The 21540-nt window shown below is 33.2% G+C and overlaps 1 protein-coding gene across 1 annotated transcript in view; it reads right to left on the bottom strand.

Annotated features, from left to right (window-relative positions):
• LOC150108414 (sodium- and chloride-dependent taurine transporter-like) overlaps nucleotides 1–18274 on the bottom strand; it is a 197300-nt gene extending 179026 nt beyond the window's left edge. Inside the window, exon 1 of the mRNA XM_090390462.1 lies at nucleotides 18010–18274. Within this exon, the coding sequence (XP_090246588.1) occupies nucleotides 18010–18202 (193 nt within the window). The 5' untranslated portion in view covers nucleotides 18203–18274. The remainder of the gene's footprint in view (nucleotides 1–18009) is intronic.
• Between the last annotated feature and the right edge of the window lie 3266 nt (nucleotides 18275–21540).

Genomic DNA, 21540 nt, shown 5'->3' with positions numbered 1-21540 from the left:
CTAATGAATAGAATATATGACAAGGGAACTGCTAGTATCTTGGTTTCTCAGAACAACGTAGTCCATTTAAAATAAATGAAGACGTGCGCCAAGGATATACCATGCCGCTCAAAGCATTCTGTGCAGTATTATGCCGTTGATATCAAAAAGATTAATTTTAACGGTTAAAAAAACCGTGAAACGGTCAAAATAATGACAAATATCGAAGAAAAATCACATAATAGAAGAACAAATCAGAACATAAAATAATAAAATAGTGGAAGCACAAGAATATGTTGAAAGGGTTTTTACATGAGGGAAAAAAAAGCATACATGAAGAAAAATAAGAGCAATTCATCTGAACTGGATGACATTTTCCAAACTGGAAAAATTCGTTTACAGTAAGATAAACGAATAAACCATGCTAGAACATATGAATCAGAGAAATGGCCAATAATAAAATAAATTGTAGATAAAATGAGAAAAAAAAGTGACATGGATAGGGTCGTTCTAAACTAAGACGAGAGAAAATAAAAATAGAAAATATAAGAAAAGAAATAAAGCTGATGGACATAGGGAAAGATATTTTAAAATTAAAATAGAAATGGGCGGGAAATATCTCATGGATAAAAAAAAAAAAAAACCCACCCAGGGGCGATTAAGGAAAACAAATGCAAAAATTGAGACAAAGGGAAAGAACCCTAGAACCAAAAATGATTATAAAAAATAGTTTAAAAGAAGAATGATATTGTCTAACTCTGTAGTATAGGATCAATTTATGATTTCTATAAAAACGGAAGAAAAATGAGAAATAAGGTCAAGGAAAAATGAATGAAATATTTGGGATTTAAAATCTGTCCATGACAATGTTCCTAAAACGTTTGATAAAAATTGCTATACGGTGTAGAGTACACCTTTCCGCTAGATGGAGCTTTTCCACATATCTTGATTCTTAACATGAATCTTCTTCGTACAGATTCACTAATATATGATCATAAATTGTGAGTTCCCCCACTGCATGGTTCTGTGGTTCTCCGAATTTAGACCTGAAACATTTGGCTTTAGCTTACTAAAGGTCACGTCTATCATTCAGATATTCCCATCACAGCAAGCCCAGCATTATTCAACGTGCATTACAATTTCTCCTGGGATGTTCTATCATTAATAACACAATACTTCACTCTCATCGTAACCGTTAAATCAAAGCCTTTGGGCAGTGCACAAAACCTAGAGTAACTATCACTTCTCTAATAATAACTTGTAGAATTGTACATCACCCATAAGTAATGTTTTTTCCTTATTTGAACACTAATACTACGTCTGAATGCTTTTCTAGCCTCTTAACATCGGCCTTGAAGTAGACGAACTGTAATTATAGATAGATAAATCTGAATTACATAATAAAAACGTAAAATCATTCATAAGGAATAATGGAATGGTGACTGTAATTATATTCTGTTTCCGAAATATATAAAAACAATACAACTGAGTCGACATGCAAATAAATACTAGACAAAAACAACATACGACAAACAATCAGAAAACTGCAGGGAAGAGAGATTTACGATTGGTTTATGCAATCTGAGGAAAAACAGATATTTATGATGTAATAGTTGAAATACTTGTTTTGTTGGTGGTAATTATGTATGTAAATATGTGCAACTGAATGTAGTACTGTTGTGTATCACTATTGACTTTTAACATAGCAAAATTGATCATATCAAAAACATATTCGATTATTTGAAATGCAGATCAATTTGTTTTGTAAAATAAAGCGATATACAAGAGACAGAACATGGTTTAGATTAGTGCAAAATAATAATAATAAATAAGTAATGATAACAACGAAAGTTGAACGTGCATTAACTGGTTCTACAGAATGAAAATCTAACATTTGCGATGGAACTGTCCCCTATCTTCGTCGACAGATTCATTACCAAGTTAATAAAAAAACAAAAAAGGAAACATTTATTTATTGTAGTAAATCGAAAGGACTCAAATCTTAGACTTATTTCATCGGACAATCACAACTTTTGACTACCAAATAGAATGAAAAATTATGAAATTAGGAACTACGATCAATAAATTTGCTAATGCATTTCGGAATCTACGTAATTTAATCTTCAATTGCGTTTTTCATAGTTATAGTACCGTACAGTACATCGAGACACCTTTTACGACTCCGCTTGGCACCACAACACCATCCACTTATGATCAGTTAAGTGTAGGAAAAAATCTCCCATTTCAGCGTGGTTTTGATAAATTTAGTGGAACAGTAAGCACTGCCAAGTAAACAAACGTCACACATACCATGCAGGCCAGTCACGTTAGGGTTAATGCCCAACTCTCTCTCTCTCTCGAGGTTTCTTTTGAAAGGTCGTTTTTCCGTTTTGGAAAAGGATTCTTCTTTTCAAAACTTGCTTATTTGGATAGGAAAATTTTCCATTAGAGATACCCGCATATAGACTGCCGATTCCCTGTTAAAATAGTATGCTGTCTTCGTGCACTATTTAAATCTCAAAAACTCAGTGATACTAAAGTAGCCATCATCGAATATATTACACATTTTAATCTTTAAGGAAATGTGGTAATAAATATTAACGGAAATAATATTCTCTGTCTAATAATCACGGACTGCATCCTTATGAGAGGTCAAGTGATTTGGACAGCTTTCAGTTTATGTTGTGTGTAATATCTTGATAATGTATTACGGGGATCGTTAAGTTTAAGGTCACTCCGTAAAGAAAACATGAAGAAAAATTGTTGAGTGGTCACTATAAACTTGTGGTTAAAAGTTGAGGAAACTTAGTGTATCAACTAAGCTAGTTCCAAAGATGATAGAAAGTGTTTCAGACAGGAATAAAAAGTTTAGATTATAAGTTTAAGTTCTTCCACAAGGGTACTCATATAAGGTGAAGACTGAATTCCGTAAAATGGAATGTTAGCTAAAAAGTGTTTTTTATTAAATAATACTGAAAGATTGCCTACAGTTATCTGATAATCCCAGGAAGAAATACATGAAATCATTATAAGGACATTCATTAATAATACACCTTTTAGAAACTGAAAACATCATTAAAATTGTGTTTTGACATTCTAGAAAGAAAATATCGCAAAGAAATGTAAGGAATGATCAGCGCGGAATGTCAGAAATTGAAAAGAATAACAAAATAGTGAACTATAGAATAGATCTTAATCATTCACAGTGTGAAGAGAGTAAAAAAAAAGCTAATCAACTAATATGGTAAGAATGGAATGGGAGAGAAAAAAAACGGTATCATGAAAACAACGGAAATTAGATTGAAAAGATAATTTAAGGGGGGAAATGACAGTGCATATATGCTTAGGCCTTGAAGAAATGAGAATCATAAACTGGATCAAGTGACTGTGAAGGAAATAATTAGTTTTGTTCGCGGTCGTTATTAGAAGAAGTGTAATGCAGGAGTCGATCTTATTAGTAACCGGGGAAAAAAAAGGTAAATCAATATTCATAATAATGCGGTATTGGTTACGACCTTTCTTGGATGGGATTCATATATATTTCAGAAACAGATTTTATTTCCCTTTCATTATTCAATAATTTAGAGGAAATAGTTCATTTAGACTGCACATGTAAGAATTAATCAATGAGAACTTCTTAAGTCAGTTTTGTCCTTGATATCGGTGGTAGATTTTGAAGATGTTTATTTATTAGCGGTCATATTCGCTACTGTCGATTCACATTGAGCACAAATAGAATTTTTATTTTTCATTTCTGGGTGGATGCTGCTCTTGTTGTTCATAATACGATGATTTGAATTTGAGTAGTGATGTAAAGACAGGTTGCTTATTTTAACGTGCCACTGAACCTTCTAAACGTCGTCTAAAATAATTAATTTATATAAAAATTATTAAAGAGCTTCCTGCTCATACAGCGAATATTCTGTAGTTAGAAAGACATGGAAATAATGGAGGAAGAGAGGAACATTTTAAGGACTTTTCAGCTGAAAGTGAGTCAATCAACCTCGTAAGGAGGAGGATTCGGTAGTTATTCCTATAGGAAACTCAGTTCTTCATCTACCAAAAGAAATTAGCTAGAGAACCCTGCTTCAGAAACGAAGAACCAAAGACTTCATGCTTGCAAAAAATGTCCTCTTGTGTGATGGTACACATGCTTGAATTTGATTACACACACACAGTAATAGTGACCAAGTTCATAGAAAAAAATCTGTGCAACTCTACTTCCTGAGAAAAATCAATAAATTTCATCTTATACAGCCAAAATACTATAAATCGAAAGAATATAAAATCAAGAATAAATTGTATTTATTCAAGAGGTGAGTAGACTATAGCTTGGCACTATATTGCATTTTGAAATTTCATCCCTTTCGTTTTTATTCTTAATATTTTTATCCATTTCTTTTTTATTTCGATATTCATTCTTATTCTACTCACATCGCTGCGGACTTAAATTTTGTTACCAGATCTAACAAAACGACACTTATCTCTTCTGGGCCTATATTCAACGTTAATTCACAGGACATTGTTATACCCTTGAATCATAACGGTCGCATTAATTTTAACTTGAAGTAAGAATCGGCTATTTAAATTGATATAATTTATTTACACATTTATATATACATGTAATTGTTGTAGTTCTGAAGATGGGTTGTTTGTCAATGTATAAACTGGAGTATAAATTAGATAACATTATGTTGCCTAATATTAAACTCAGTGCCAGATAAACGCGCGCGCACACTCGCATACATAAAAAAAGAAAGGAAAAAAACTTCGTAATCAGCGGATAAGTTTCCAATGTAGTCTTCTTTCATTTGGCACACACGTTTGTTGACAACTAAGTCAACGAAGAGCCCAATATAGGAACTGGAGAGAAGCACCGCTTAGGTCGAAATATGAATCTTAGCTGCTTATTTAGATAACGGAAGGAAATTATTCATAACAAATCCCCAAATTTAGCTGTGGAAATGAGTATGTTGAACTTCTGAAGGGCTTTAAGCAGCAGAAACAGAAAAGGGTGTATAGTAAAGAAAGGCGTTCATCGCGGTAGTACATACTGTTTACGCCTTCGCATTAGACGGCTCGAAAATCAAATATGAGTATATGCAAACGAGTAGGCGGTTAATGCTGTCGACTGAGCAAAACAGTCTACATACTTGCAGGTCTTCCTAGTTTCCAATTTGATTGCTACTAAACAGCGTTCGCTGTTGTTCAAAGTAGGTCATGTGTAAGAACAGAAATGGTACCACCACTGAATCATACTCTCCTGGAGAGAATGACAAAAACAATGACTCGAAAAGAATGCAATGCGAAGAGCAGCTATGATTTCTTCCTCTTCTTCTTCTTCTTCTTCTTCTGTTAAAATTGCAGATTTTGCAACAAGTTTTAAGCTATTCCTGTGTTTAATGATGTTTATAACACCAAACAGCATTAAACTGACGAATTTCGTGAAAGTGGTTGCATTTGTCATCCTCAAGCAGCCGTTTTTTGTTTCCGTTTTTTGCAGGATGCAAGAAATAAATATAATAAAATGTTTTGCGTTTAAAAAAAAGAAATGCAGAAATGTACAGACTGAGAATGGCAGTTGTTTTGGCTGTTGAAAGTTATTCTTTACTCCTTTTTAGTCTATATGGCTTTGTTGACAGAAAACAGAGGGCGCTTATGCTCTTTAGTAGCCATTAGATTGAGGGGTTCGAATTCTGTTGTGGAGGCTTCCGAAAACTCAAAGTTTTCATTATGCAAAATAGACAGACCACGTCAGAACACACACACGTCTAGTAGACAAAATTTTCTGGTATAGCCTTAGTTGCTTCTTTTAAAACAACCTAATCCAACCCACTGTACCCTTGAATGTTTGGGAATACCTTTTAGGTGATAAATGAATTTCATCGCCGATGTGAAACCAACCACACTACTTTTTGTGTGGTTGGTTTAATATTAAACCACATTAATATTAAAGCACATTAATATTAATTGACGAACTTCAAAGCGTGTTTCTTCAGTAATAATTCAAGATGACATTTATTAATCCGTTCGTATAATATTTTAAATATGAAATTTGACAAATGTTAATGGCCATCTAAAGATTCCTTGCAATGTCGGCAGATATGCAAACCTCTTTTGCATTTAGAAAATTAAAACGATAATAAGTGAATGGTTGGGTATTAAATACACATTTTCCATAAAAATGGTCAAACAGTAAAAATTAAAATTTACAGATTTTTAGGAAGATAAACATATTATATTCTTGCATCGTTCGATATTTAATGATTTCATCTTATAACGGAATATAACGGTTATTTCATTATTACTGATTAAGATCATCTAGAAAGTAGTGTGGTTAATTGATAGCGATGATAACGATAGTTCCTATTCTAGCCCAGAAAAACAATGAGAACATTATCACGCAAACTAAACGCAAAGATTCACCGTTGGTCATGTGAGCTTTGGTGGAAAACAACATTTACAGGTTCTGCAATTGTTAGAATGTTGCTTTGTTTAAACAACTGAGATATATTTAAAAAAAAAAAAAACATCCTGTATATATAAATATTTTTTTTTTGTTAATAGCAACAAATTCGTTTTTTTCCCAAAAATATTAACCGATTTGATAATTAATTTAAAACAGCAGTAATAAAACAGAACTTCGCTAACATTGATTCTACAATAAGAAACATGTTGGTTAGGTATTATTTCTGGGAAAATTCCCATATTATTCCTCTTAAAAACTATTATTTTTACGGGTATTTTTGCCTGTTTTCGTTTAGGAGTGTCCCTTATTTTAAAAACATTGGCTTTTAACTCAAGAATTCTTAGGGCATTATAAGTGTATTTTAAAGGTAAATATATGCAGGCTAATAGAGGAAGAAATTTTGTACATACCTTGTTTGGATGTTAGGTTGTCTTCGTTCTCCATACTTCTGCTGTTAGGCTGTTAAAAGGGGGGGTTAGGAAAGGTGGGAAAATTAATTAGAAAACCCGGATGTTTTTAAAATAATATATATACACACACATATATATATATATATTATTATATTTAAGGGGAAACCTTGCCCTTCCCCATATTTTTATATAGGGAAGGGGAAAGTTTCTCCCCCGCCCCTGTTTTCCATAAAACCCTTCCCCAAAGAAGTGCCCTTAAATATAATACACACTCATATATATATATATATGAGTGTGTATTATATTTAAGGGCACTTCTTTGCAGTCATCTATATTATTTTAAAAATCCGGGTTTTCTAATTAATTTTCCCACCTTGCCTCAAATCCCCCCCCCCCCCACGTTTCCTAACCTCTCCCTTTTAACAGCAGAAGCATGGAGAACGAAGACATCCTAACATCCAAACAATGTATGTGCAAAATTTCTTCCTCTATTAGCTTGCATATATTTTACCTTTAAAATACACTTATAATGTCCTAAGAATTCTTGAGTTAAAAGCCAATGTTTTTAAAATAAGGGACACTCCTAAACGAAAACAGGCAAAAATAGCCGTAAAAATAATAAATATGTTGGTTAGATTTATTTGGCCAGATATGTCTCAAGCTCATACTCAAAATAACACACACCTGCATGATTTTCATCGCATTTCATTACCAGAAACTAATTTGCACAATCTAGTTATTCTTCACTGCCTTCTTATACTTTTCTCTCTATTCCATGAGAAAATGATGACGTTGCAATATTTATCTAAATAATATGAGAAAAAGTTAATGAAATTATCATGTAATTGAAAACATAATAATAATAAAAAGTCTTATGCAACAATCCTTTCAATGTTGTATTCCAATACAACATATGCCACCCATTTTCTCTTAACTGATAAGAAAGAAAAACAGTTCTGTATTGAAGTAGTTGAAAACGATTCTATACAGTATTTGATTTCTCACAGCAGAATTTGCAGTCATCTAACCGTTTGGCCAATCTGCTGTGATATAAGTTTACAACCTTTTGGAGAAATTTACTTAAAAATAATAATAAAACAGTCTCTCAAATAGACGCATTCTGATTTTCACATAACTAGCTAGCTAGTGATGCACGGCAAACGTATAACACGATATAGTCCCATGGGTTTAAATTCACCAAATAGAGGGAAAACAAAAATAAATCCTTTAGCAGAAAACTCCTGTCGGCTAATAGCATGTTATTCCGTTCATTTATTTTTTCAACTTTATTCTTCGGTTCCGGACGCATATTCCTTTTACTTTGAATTCTAGCATTGATTCCTTTTCTATATTACAAACACTCTGAAATCTCATGATAACTCAGGTTTATGTGATTTTGTTTATATTAAGTGAATATTTATTGCTCTACTGCTTGATGTTTTCTATCAACAATACAAAGTTTATTACCGTTTTAGTTGTTTTGTTATATTTGGTAAATCAACCATGCTATTCGGTTTTTTTTTTTTTTTTCATAATTAGCAGATGCCTTCTTTCTACTCAGTGGTCCAGAGTTAATCCCGGCAGGCAGAGTTCCAGCAAAACTCTGTCTACCGAAAAATGGTTATGATCTCTTAGTCCTTTGTAAACAGGATGTTATCCAGTCACACAGCAACATTTAAGCATGCGTAATCAAGCTATTAGGAAGTAGTTAAATGATTTGTAGCAGTTTTTCGATTGTTCAATCCAAGCGATGCATTTTGCACTCACATGTATTTACCGAGTATGCAACAACAAGTGTACAGGTTCCGCATGCCAAACAGTTGGGCATAATTCTTTTGGCACGATACCGTTCACATTCTTTTCCATGTAAGTGACGACAAAAAAAAAAAGTCATCTATTTTATTTACGGATATCTACAGCTACACACACAAAGGAAAAACATGACTGATGGGAGCATGCCTTAATTGTTTACATAAAAATTAAAGGACTGTCTGTTGTTTTTCAAAACTTTTGTGATTTCTCTATTCATTATACAGTATATAATCACATGAAATAACATATGGGGGATGATTAATTTTTAAGATTTAATCCGTTTCTCTAAGCCATATTTGAATTAGTAAATTTTAAGAGTAATAGTTATGATATTAAACTAAATTATACGCTGAATGAGGAAAAGGTGGTAAATAACAAGATTGTGATTTGTAAGATTGTGTGCTCCTTATTAATATGTACTTAGAGCTTGCATTACTTTCCGTAATGACCGTGTTAGAGAAAAGGTTATTCGTGTGAATAACCTTTTCTCGGGGCAATAGCTTGACACGCAGTGTCCTGTTTGTGCGAAACAGGACACTTGTCTTGGAGAATTGTCTTGTGGAATTTCTTAACACAAAGTTGCAAGCCACAAAACATGGCTTGCAACTTGTGTTAAGAAAATACATTAAAATAAAATAAAAACAAATGCTTTTTCGATTGTATTTAGCTATATCTTAATCGTTGTCAAGTATTTGGATTTTCTCTGGACATCATTGAATTTGTAATGGTTAGGAAAGCAGAACGTAGTGTCATGAAGTCAAGTACAATATTTGAAAAAAAAAAGTATTCAATCATGTAGTTTTAATGTCTTTAATAGGTTTTCTATAGTAAGCCAGATTTTACTTCTGCACTGTATTGCACAATTCTCCAAGACAAGTGTCCTGTTTCGCACAAACAAGACACTGCGTGTTAAACTATTGCCCCGAGAAAAGGTTATTCACACGAATAACCTTTTCTCTAACACGGTCATTACGGAAAGTAATGCAAGCTCTAAGTACATATTAATAAGGAGCACATAAACAAATACACAATCTTGTTATTTATCACCTTTTCCTCATTCAGCGTATAATTTAGTTATACGTTTTATATTTAGTTAATATCATAACTGTTACTCTTAAAATTTACTAATTCAAATATGGCTTAGAGAAACGGATTAAATCTTAAAAATTAATCATCCCCCAGATAATTAATTTTTAAGATTTTAGAGTACTTGTCATAAAGTCACTGACATTACCAGCTCTTTATTCATGACCGCTTTAATATCTCTAAAGTGTTACGAATTTCAAAAACACTCTTCTCTAACAATATGGTTACAAGAAAACAAATTTTCAGTTAATTTGCACTTATGTTTAGAATTTCACAAGACCGTTGACAGATAACATGCTGTTATATAACCAGGCAAAACAGTAACGATGTCTCATTTAATTTTTATTTCTCCAAGGAAAATCCCTCAGTGGAATTCAAAGAGAAACTTGGCACATTGTCTCTCTCTGTTGTACCATTTTCATTGCTGTGATTGAGACTTTAGCGGCAGAATAGTGAAACTTCATTTATAATAATCTACTTTCATTCCAAAGCATCCAATTATGAGGCGTTTAACATTCGACTAAGGGAAATTAAAAAAAAAAAAAGAAAACTGTAAAACAGTTAATTTTCGCTAAGAGAAAAGACAGCTACAAATTGTCCTGTGTTCCAGAACAAAGCAAAAATTGAGGTCGTTGCGATACAAGTTTTTAGTTCGCATATAAGATTTCAAATTAATAATACAAAATGATTTTTTAAAAAAAATCTAAGGCTTATCTTGGCTCATGTTATTTTTCCTTTAACGTCGTAGGCTCAACGGTATGTCACGATCAAGTGACTTGGCTTTATAGAAACCTGATGAATGTTATGATATGATGGGTAATACTATCTTCGTAGTCTACCTTATCTGTTAATTGCGTACGTTCTTCTGGTTGGTTTATCTGCTTTGCCAGATAAAAAACCGAGTTTCCTATACAGAAAAATCCGTTCTCTTTCCGTATGAGATCGAGAAACTTATCTCCACCTTGAAAAGTTCTTATGAAGGTTTCTTCGCATTCTAGACAATGTTTATTATTATTATGTGACCTTCAAGAAGTCCAAACACTCATCGCGGGAGAGAGCAGTTCATTTTAAGGATTTTGATAAAATTCTCCAGACAGGGAAATCTTTTGACATAGTTAAATTATTCTTCCATTTCCCCTCTCCATTAAATAAATAATTGCTTAAATAATCAGTTTTAAGCAGGAATTGTGAGTTCTGTTTTCGCCTTGTCTTTCTAGAACTTTCATGATTTAGTTCAAATTCATAGATTTCTTTTTAACGCAATCTCCGTCCACATAAGACGCGACCTACGATGATGTATTGGTAGCGATATATCAGTAGTATTTGGTGTGCTAAGAATTCAATAATCCGGAAACGCTGCTCTAGAAACCACTTCAGACCCGCGATAAACAAGATAATGATCCCACAACATTATCCTGCTTCGTACTTACATATGGGATTCAAACCTACAGCCTGATGTTTGGACAGCAGAGGCGCTATGCACTCTTCCAATCAGATCAGTAATGAAAACCAATTTAAGTTGGAGTAAACACATCATAAGAGACTGCTCCTCTGAAGTAATAGGGAAAAATGCCCTTTTGTCTACTTGAATTTTTCAAAATTTTAATTTGAAAAATATAATTGCCTTGATGACGAGCACACGCGCGCGCACACACACACACACACACACACAAAAAAACCATTGCATGGCTCTTAAGAGAGAAATATAAGGCTTTTTTTATGTATTTTTAAAACTTATCCAGCAAGCACATCTACACTGCATATTAGCCTTGTAAACAACTTCTTTCATTCTTAACCGAAGTTATGTGACAATCATCTGATGTTACTCTCAAGGAAATGAAGTATGAGATCGTGTACGTCATAATATTGATAACAGAGTGATGCACTATTTTTATGCTCCACTGCTTCTAGTACTAGTAGTTAGCATGAAATACGTCTCTCAGTTGGAAAGATCTCATTTAAGATTCCATCAAGTACGCAGGATATTTTCTAGTTCTTTTCGAGTGGGGCTAAGTTAACGTTCTAGAGAAGGCGGTTTTTTAATTTTTTTTTTTCGAAAATCCCACAGTTCTCCGAATGCTGGTCCACTTTATTCTTTTAAATTGGAGATAATGACAATCTTCGTTGTGGTCTGTTGCTATCGAGAAACTGCTTAAATTCATGTCTGAGAAGAACATGAAGACTTTTTTTTTCTGCTTGTGAATCAGGATAAAAAAAAAAAATCATCCCCCATGCAAGATTTACAAAATATTTAAGAATGGCACTCACTTTAGATTAACTTTCTTCCATCTCCTTGTGCGCAAAAGCGACTAGGTAAAAATTTGTTTGCAATAAAGGTTAAATCAAATTTAAAGTTTGTTAAGTTACTGTATTCAAATTAAACCTAGCCATTAATTTTTCGTAAGCAGCCATCCATCGACATCTAAGAATTCTAAACTACTGGAATTGTAATACGGAGCAGATTTCGAAAATTCATTATACTTAACAATGTTTTGCGTTTATTTTGTTGTAATTACTTTTTATGTGAAAATATTGTGACAAAAAAAAAGAGATTTACTCTCCTGAAAATGTGCTTTACTAACTTACATTTAATGTCGTCCAAATCATCCGTATATATATTTATAAAATGTCACACAATGACCTAAACTCGAAAAGTAATAATAAAAATTAACAATATCATAGATTGACATCCACGCTAGCGAGCAGCAGCAAATAATAGGCTTTGAGAATATCTCATTTAGTTATTTCCTTAATATTGAAATATATTACTTTGTGATATGCCACAATTCAGTCGCAAATTATCATAAATTATTGGGAAAAAAGAAAACTGAGGGGAGTGAAAAAGAAAAAAAAAACTTTAGCAATGAGGATGGATTTCTTGCACGCGAATGATCATGTTAACAATAAAGTAGTTTTTTTGAAAATGCGTGCTAAGATGGAGTAAAGATTCCAGTCTCATTAATCAGATCTATTCGATATGAAACATTATTCTATACAATGGAGCTGTTTAACTTACATTCATGTAAGTTTAACTAACATGCGAATGTGAGTTAAACGTTAGATCAAGAACGAAAAACAAAGGAATCAAATTTCTGCTGAAGTCTTCCTACAGTATCTTTGTGCACCCAATACATTTGTTTGTTTTGGTCCCAACTGTTTCATGGAAATTTCAGGTTTAATTTTAATTCCGTAAATTCTCGTTTCCTTAAATTCTTCAGTGGCCTTCTCATGACTTCTATTTATAAAACGTACCGAATATTTCAATTAAACTGTCAGCATAAAAAAAAAGTTGTTTGGAGAAAGGTTGCTGCCAAGAGTTCATTTTTAGATGAGTTACGTGCAGTTTTATCTTTCTTGTACTTTCTTTTGATGGAGACGTTATTAATCTTATTTCTGCTTCTTGTACAAAATACGAAAGTAGCTCTTTATTCTTTATCCGGGTACTTTAAAAGAGGCCATTTTTAATGACAATTTCATCGACAAAATGTTAGTAACCTATTTAACCTTAGGTAAACTTTAGGATTAAATACACCGGAATTCCGTTCTAGAAAACAAATAGGGAACTTTCCAAGCCACTTTAGTCCTCTAATAAAGCAATGGTGTCACATCTGGGAGGATGGAACCATCGCGATATTTGCTCTTCGGTTGGAATAACTCCGGTTAGAATCCAGTCTAAGACAAGAGGAATCTTTATACGTTTTTTTTTTTAATCTGAAGATTAGTTAACCGGTCTCATACGCAGGTTTCTCTTCCCGAATTTTTTATACCTTAAAACAAGTAAACATAAACCAGCCGATGAACACACAATTAACAGACTTAATACCTTCATAGATTTAGTTGCTTCGGCCGTAATTCCAACCAACCATGGCAGCCATTACACTTATTTACCACCACCTAAAGACATTCGCAAATATCCATATCAGGATGGAATTAAAACCGGCTTGTAAGTTGGATTATCTACTCGAAGACGCTTTTATCCGGATAACGCCGCCTTCATGTTCTCAAGTGATAAGGAAGGGGACTTTGTCTTTTCGTAAATTAAGTAATCGTCTACATCTTTAGCTGCTATCAAATTTCTTACGTTGCGAGAATTTTTTTTCTTTACTATATAGTTTATTAATCAAGCGTATCTTTTTTTTTTTTTTTTTTTTTGTTAGCGTTAGGGTATTAGACAAAGCAGTCCTTACTGGTCTTATTTATTAAGGAAAATTATTGTCACGTCTAATTATCAAAAAACAAAAACAAAAAAACAATGCTACTAATATAGAGCTTAAGTCCTAAAGAAGCGTGACCAATGAAATGAACAATATTTCATAACTGATTCAAGGAAGTTAAATTTTGTTTGACGTAAGTAATATTTCCAAACAAAAATGTTGACTTCAACCAGAGATGGATTAGCAACTTAAATTAGAATTTCATGTTTAAATATAGTGTACTAAATAAGCTTACTATGACAGATGGAATGTGGAACTCAAAAAATAGAATCCCCCTCCCCCCCAAAAAAGAAAGATTAATTGGTGACGGTAGATAGATCAAGGTCATCAAATTGTTATTAGACAAGAGGAATTCTAATATTATTAGAATTCCTCACTAAAAAAAAACTTTTTAGAGGTATTCTCTAAATGGTTAATAGAATAGGAAGGTTACAAGGAACTCTGACATTAGAAAGAATAGCTTAACTTTTAGAATACTAAGGCATAAATTTATCAGATAGATGGAAAAGTAGAGAAAGGAGAAAATGGGTCAAGAAATTTTTTGATAAAATTATTAGCAAAGTTAAATGAAACTTTATGATTTTAGTACAGTAATTTATAAATTTCTAAAGGAAATATCAAATTTATGAACAATATCTAGGACGTCATAAATATGTTGAAAATCATCTTTTATTTTTAGAAACTCCCATGCAAATTTCTAGTCTTCATTTGTTCTTGGGAATAACTTTTACCCCCCCCCCCAAAATGTCCATTAAAGTCTCCGAAGATATAACTTGTTCGAACAGTGCTGTGATTCGAGATATTTGAACTGCAGCATATGAGAAAATACATTTTCTCTTTTTTATGAATTTTATAAAAATGAAAGCATTATGATATTCTGAACGTTATTATTTGCTATTATTAAATAATTTAATATGTGATCTTCAGGTCAATGTAGCAGTGTTTCCTCGTCAATAATGCAAGATTCCAGGAGGAAGACTGTTATAGATTCAATTCTAATAGCCAACCAGTGGAACTTTTTTAGGCCTTTTCCATCAGATTAGGAGTTAGATTTTTGGAGCAGGATTTTTGTTTTAAATCCGGAAAACTATTTTTAACCTTTTAGTGTGGAATAGTGCAATCAATGAGCATTTGAGGAATTCAATAAAAAAAACTCAGATAACAACCTCTTAATCATCATTCTACATTTTTTAAATCTTAATCCTTTAACTATATTATAAAAAAAATATTATATAATATCATAAGAAAGAAAGTATCCAAAGAAAAACTCTATTTAAGCCATCTACGACCGATATGAACCTATGCTTGAGAAACATGGCCAATAACAACAAAGGGAGATAATAGAAAACTTATCACATTTGAAAGAAAAGTACTGAGAAAAAATTTTGATTCATCGTATACACTCAAAATATTGGACTGCATGAATGAAGACAATAAGGAACTACGAAACCTATTTCAAAACACCCGGCATCCTATAATTTATAAGAAGAAAGAAAACTGAGTGGTTTGGTCATGTTTGAATAGCGGATGACCAGTTAATCAAACAAGTACTTACAAATAAAATTGACAAGAAAAGACCCACAGGAAGAATTCAGACACGATGGATGGATGGATGTGGTAATGAGAGACTAAAGTCAGCTGGATGAACACTTTACACATATGTAACTTATAACAGCCACCGATGGCGAAACCTGGTGATGGCAGCATTAAACTTAAATGGTCCATTAAGCTGAAAGGAGAAGTTTTTTTTTTTTTTTTAATAAATGTAAATGAAGGCCTCCGGTTGCGAATTCAGATGAGCACATTATATTTGAATATGCCTTAATTTATTAGGTCCGCAATGAATATACTTTATCTACTTCAGTTATATTATGCCTTGTGTCACTCTTTCACATTTATCTTTTGAAATTATTTTTACGAGGTTAATCTTATTCAGTAGCGCAATGAATGAGATTAGCCTCATTTGGAGAGAATCGCATAACTTACAGCTGTTGGTATGCTAAGATCCGCTTCGATTTCTTTCTTTGAAGGTTCTGAATTGTAAAATGAAGAATTAATTTTACAATGAAGAACTCATACTTTTATAATAGTTTATATATATATATATATAAAATTCTGAATGCTCACAATAATAGTGTCTAATGCCTTAATGTTATTAAATAGAAAATTCAAATTGGAAGGGGGGGGGTTATTGTGGTCACTGCTAGGCGTCCTTATTTTTCAGGACTGTGGCGTTTTTTTTTCTCTGTTTCGAGTCATACCACTGACCTAATATTAATAATGCAGTGATAAGTATGTAAGATATTCTAAAGAGACGCAAGAGGAGCAACTGTCCACCTTCGTTTCTCGCTTATGAGAAAAATATCGCAAAAGGGGGGGGGGCAAATATATATATATAGATAAATTGCGATCTTTAATTGAAACAAAGTATAAAACAGATTTGAACTGAGATGATCCACTTTGTTACAGACTATTATTTTCCATTTTTTGCTTAAACAATGAAAATTTAATATACACACACATATATATATATATATATATATATATATTTGGACTTCATAAGAATTGGAAGAAACACATATGGGAAAATAAGCATAGTACTGAAATGTGACCTCAGTAGCTTATTACGTTTCACGAGTTGTGGTGTCAATTACTCTCATGTAGAGTGTAAAAAAGTGAAGTTATACTAGCTGAAAACACGTGACAATATATTTATGTTCTCGTAATGAATACCATGAAACCAGAATAGCTAAATGGGACAACAACAAAAAAAAGTAAATAAAAAATACACGTTTAAAACAACCGAATGAAAAAAACATTTCTAATAGACCGATCGTGAAATTATTCGTGATGTTCTGCATCCCTATTTTAGGAATCACTGTCTGTGTCCTAGTTTGGTGTCACAAATTTATCTACTTAAATGAGCCCTGTAGTTTTCCACTCAGACAACGGTGCCTAAAATGGAGATATAGGCCATAAGCAAAAATGATCTCGGGAAGTTGAATTATGAGTGTCCGACAACGCATTGTGAGAACGAGAGTTTATTAGCTTCTCACTGAAGTGACATATTCCAAGAAAGAGAAATAGTAGAATTAAAAACTATATTAAAAACTGCCTTCGAATATAGAAATATATTGTAATCTTCGCAGAGTTTATAAATTAGGCAGAAACATATCTTATTTTGGATAAAAAAAAATGACTTCTTTTAGATAAAAGTACTACCTATTAATGCATAATAGGAAGTTTTTTTTTTTCGACCATAAACTCCTTTCACAAAGAACTCAGTGGTGTTTATATTTTATGATTAAAATGAAGCATGTATTTCATGGCGAAAGAAAATAACTCATTAATATCTTTGTATTAGTATAAGTCAAAAAATTCTACAATAATCATATCATTATAATCAACGGTTTCGTTGGCCATAATGCCAAGATCGCTGTTAGTACAATGACCATTAGGAAATGGATTAGCTGTTAAATATTATTGCACAGTTTGTCTGGAAAAACTAAGTAAATGCCTCTAAATTAGATCAGTAAAATGCATTCATTTATATATACTATAACAATGTAAGCTATGAGAAGAATGAAAGACTGATATTAAAATTAATAGCAGTCATTGGAAGAGCGAATGCCAACAAAGCCACCATCATAAGCCGTCCATTAAGCTGATTGTTTCAACCTTTGTTTTTTTTAGAACCACAATTAAATGGATTACGTTCTATTCTTATGTATATAAAGATTTCTACAAGATACAAGACCAAACATTGAACCCAAAGTCTCATTCGAGAGTCTATAAATGATGAAAACACGCCCAAAATATTTCTTTTCCCCCATCATCAAATATATTCTTCAATTACAATCAATATTCTCATTCAATATATTCCTCCTCTCCGAGCTTCATCGTGGAAGCACAGAAACCCAGTTATTGATCGGAAAGGCCTTTCACATCACTCGTAACGATATACAGACAGTAAGGATGAAGAGGAAAGAGAGAGAGAGACAAGGTCATGTCGTTACTATGACAACGAAAAATCACCTACCTCCTCCATTCTTGTAGCAAAGATACGGGAATCTCCACACATTTCCGAGGCCGATACAGAAACCCATACAAGAAAGGACGAACTCGATTTTGTTGCCCCATTTCTCCCTCTCCCTGTACTTCTTTTTGGGCGTTTCCGTAGATTTACCGTTGACGATGATGCCGTCAATGTGGGGTTTCTCCACATTAGCCATTACTATACCTTGCTTCGCAAAACCACTGTTGTTGTCTCCGTCCTTTGAACTGTTCCGTGGTGTAGCCGGCACGAAACGTCTGCGGCGATTTAAAAAAGAATAGGGTGGAGTAGAACTTGACTCGACTTTACGAACGCAGGTACGTTTTTTTTTTTTTTTCCCAAGGAAAAAAAAAACAACAAAAAAGACTTCCTCTCGAGTCTGCTCCTAATGTTAGTACGACGGTGGCACAGCTCTGTCTGGAAATGGGAATGTTGGAGGCCCTACATTCACGGACGTCTACATCTGTCTGCCTAGGTATCGTATGCGCGCGCGCGCGCACGGCAGCATGTGTATGTGCGTGTGTGTGCGTGTGTGTCAGTTCTCCCTAGGAATGCTGTCTCGTAACGGAAGAGACGAGAGTAGCGGTGTCTCCACTAACTTATATAAGAAAGTCAGTTTTGCATGTCGCTCCGATTTAAATCTTAAATATATGGCTTCAGATCATTGAATGTGGTTTGTCTGTCTCTCCGAGGCATGCTAAAGAATGATGGAAAGAGAAGTACTAAACGACAGAGTTTATCTGAGTGCACAGTTGAATAATCCTCGGAAGACCTTCGTTTAATAAATAGACGAATAGTTTGCAGTGCGATCACCAGAACATCTTTCGAAATTCTTAACTTGTGTAAGATAATCGCTTTTATCAGATCCGATGGGAGAAATAAGAAAACTTGCGCAATATTTCAAGTGCCTCTCTAAGATTTCAGAGTTGATATTATTTGGGCGGGCGGCGACACTGATATGTAAACAAATTTTATGAAATATTACTTGAAATTCTTACGAAACTTCCAATTCGTTGATAGAAGAAGAAGAAAAAGGAGAGAGAGAGAAGAGAAGCCTTACACATTGTATAATCTGCAAATTCTCATAGACCGGGGTGAAATTCATTATAGGGTCCTAATCGCTTCCTAAGCTGAGAGTTTTGAATATAGCTGTCCACTGGGTGTTCTATGAAGCATATTTTACGTGGGACATGATTTTTATCGACCGGTGTGGGTCCACCACCCTACTTATTAAAAGTCTGAAGTGGCTTGGAAAAGTTCATAGAGCAAAGATTCTGTATCATGTAAAAACAATACTAAATAATAGAATGATAAAAGAAAAAAATAATCAAATAATCAAAACATAAAAAATAATAAAAAACCACCCTAACCCACCTATTGTGTGTACGTGTTATTGGTTTACAACCTTTGTAGGGTCGAATTAAAAAAAAAAAGATCATATAAAAATTCTCCTTTATTCCCACGCAGCTGTGTTTGAATAAAAGAGAATATTAGCTGCTGCTCTTGGACAAAATACAGAGATCGTACCCTATAATTTATATGTAATTTCCTCGGTACTTTTTACAACTATAGTCCTGGTTAAATGTGTAAAAGAATATTGAAGGATTATTAAAGTTTAAGGTCAAAGTAAAGGAATATGTTGCAAAATAGTTTTTAAGATGGTTGAGTACTATCAATCTGGATTTTAAAATTGATATGGTATGTATCTCACCTAGAAGGAATAATAAAGGAATAAACATGAAGGAATGAAGAAATAATGAAGGAATGGACATCGTAGTTACTATTTCGATGCGTCATTTGTTATTTCAGATTCCCTTGTGAAAACTAAGGAGTTTAAGTAAAAAAATATTTTGTCATTTTAGGAACGATTTACAAGTAGCTGTGCACATTACACCGTGTTCAAATTTTGTTTAACATGGAAGCTAGCCTGGTATGCCTTTCGATCTATGTTATCACAAAAATATCGTTTGTCTTACTTTGCTTTAGAAAAAAATAAATAAATAAAGGAGAAAGAAGAGCACATCTTGAAATAATCAAACCTCAACTGTTCTGATTATTTCCCTAATGAAATTGGAATAGTGAATCGTTCTTAGAATCCTCTGAAATAACTTGAATAGCATATTTATTCAACCACATAATTATATCTTCAATTGAAGTTCTTTGGTTATTTTCATTTTTCTAACTACGAGTTTATTGGAATGCATAGAACATAAAAATTGATCCTTTTATTTATAAGACGATATGTCTCAAATCTTCCTCGAAGTTACCTCGTTTAGTTTCTTAGAATTTAAAGTATATTAAACTCAATTTGTACGTCAGTTAAACGTCTCTTCATCTCTACTGTGATCCTGCTTTGTGACTAAGTATGCTGTGACTATGGCGAGTTATGACTAATCGTTAGTCATAACTGGGTAATCAATTTTCCTCTCATTTTAGTGATTATGTTCCTGTTTTCTCTTCAACTCCTTATCACAGTTATTCGAGACAATATTTCCTTAGTATTTCTAAGTTCTTTTAAGGTCATATAGTTAAACTTTATAATTGTTTAAATCTCTCATAGATTTTGCTTAATATAATACAATCGCGTTTTAGTTTTTGTTAAAGATGAGTTACTTGTTGTTTTGGCTGCTGATAATTATTTCGTTTATCATTTAGAGTATTACAAACTAGCGACGAATTACTATATTGTGAACACCACCCCCTACTGTGTGGGGAGGAGGGAAGAGCCCAAGTAATGTCAAAGACGCTTGTAAGGTGATGGAAGAAAAGCTGTTTCTGGAGTCGAAAATCTGCTGATACATGTGAAAATGCTATCGTTGCTTATCATGATTAGCAATTTTAATACAACCGGAAGTCGCCAGTTTAAGTATCTTCGCCCTTTGGATGCGTTATGAAACTAACAGTCTGTCGTTAAAATTGTTAGAAGTGAAGTAATGCTGCAACTGTTGCATAATTACTAAACATGCGAGTTTATTGAAAAAAAGATGATCTAGGTTGAATTGCACATATTTATCAGGATATTTCTCTCATACCACTGATTTAGATATCACAATATTCACGTAGCAAGATTTGTTGATAATACACTTGTTTCCGTAAATTAAGGAACAAAGAGAAAAATCATAACTTAAAAACTGTACCATGCATTTTTATGCAATTCGCTGCAAAGCAGTATGATATGAGATGTGAAAGAAACACCTAAGAATTGTAAATAAATAGTTAAATTCAGTAATAAATGAGTACATGAAGATGATGGTCACGAAGCAGTGCTCACAACGATGTTTCATAACTGTTTATAATGGTCTCCGGAAGCAGTTGGTAATAACCATTGCTCCTGCAAAGTTCTAAGTCCCTCGGGGTTTTGGGGAGAGCAGCAACACATCTACCTATAGCATCCCAGACATGCTCAATAGGATTAAGGTCAGGAGACCTGGCTGGCTGGCCAATCCATACGTACAATAGTCTCGTCTTCAAGATATTAGTCCATGAGCTTCGCTCGATGAGGACAAGCATTATCAT

Source organism: Typopeltis vanoorti, chromosome 3 (genome assembly GCF_054136105.1).
Source record: "Typopeltis vanoorti isolate ZY-2024b chromosome 3, IOZ_Tvanoo_1.0, whole genome shotgun sequence".
Lineage (NCBI taxonomy): Eukaryota > Metazoa > Arthropoda > Arachnida > Uropygi > Thelyphonidae > Typopeltis > Typopeltis vanoorti.
Note: the sequence above shows the minus strand (reverse complement) of the source record. Positions and strands in the feature narration are given on the sequence as shown.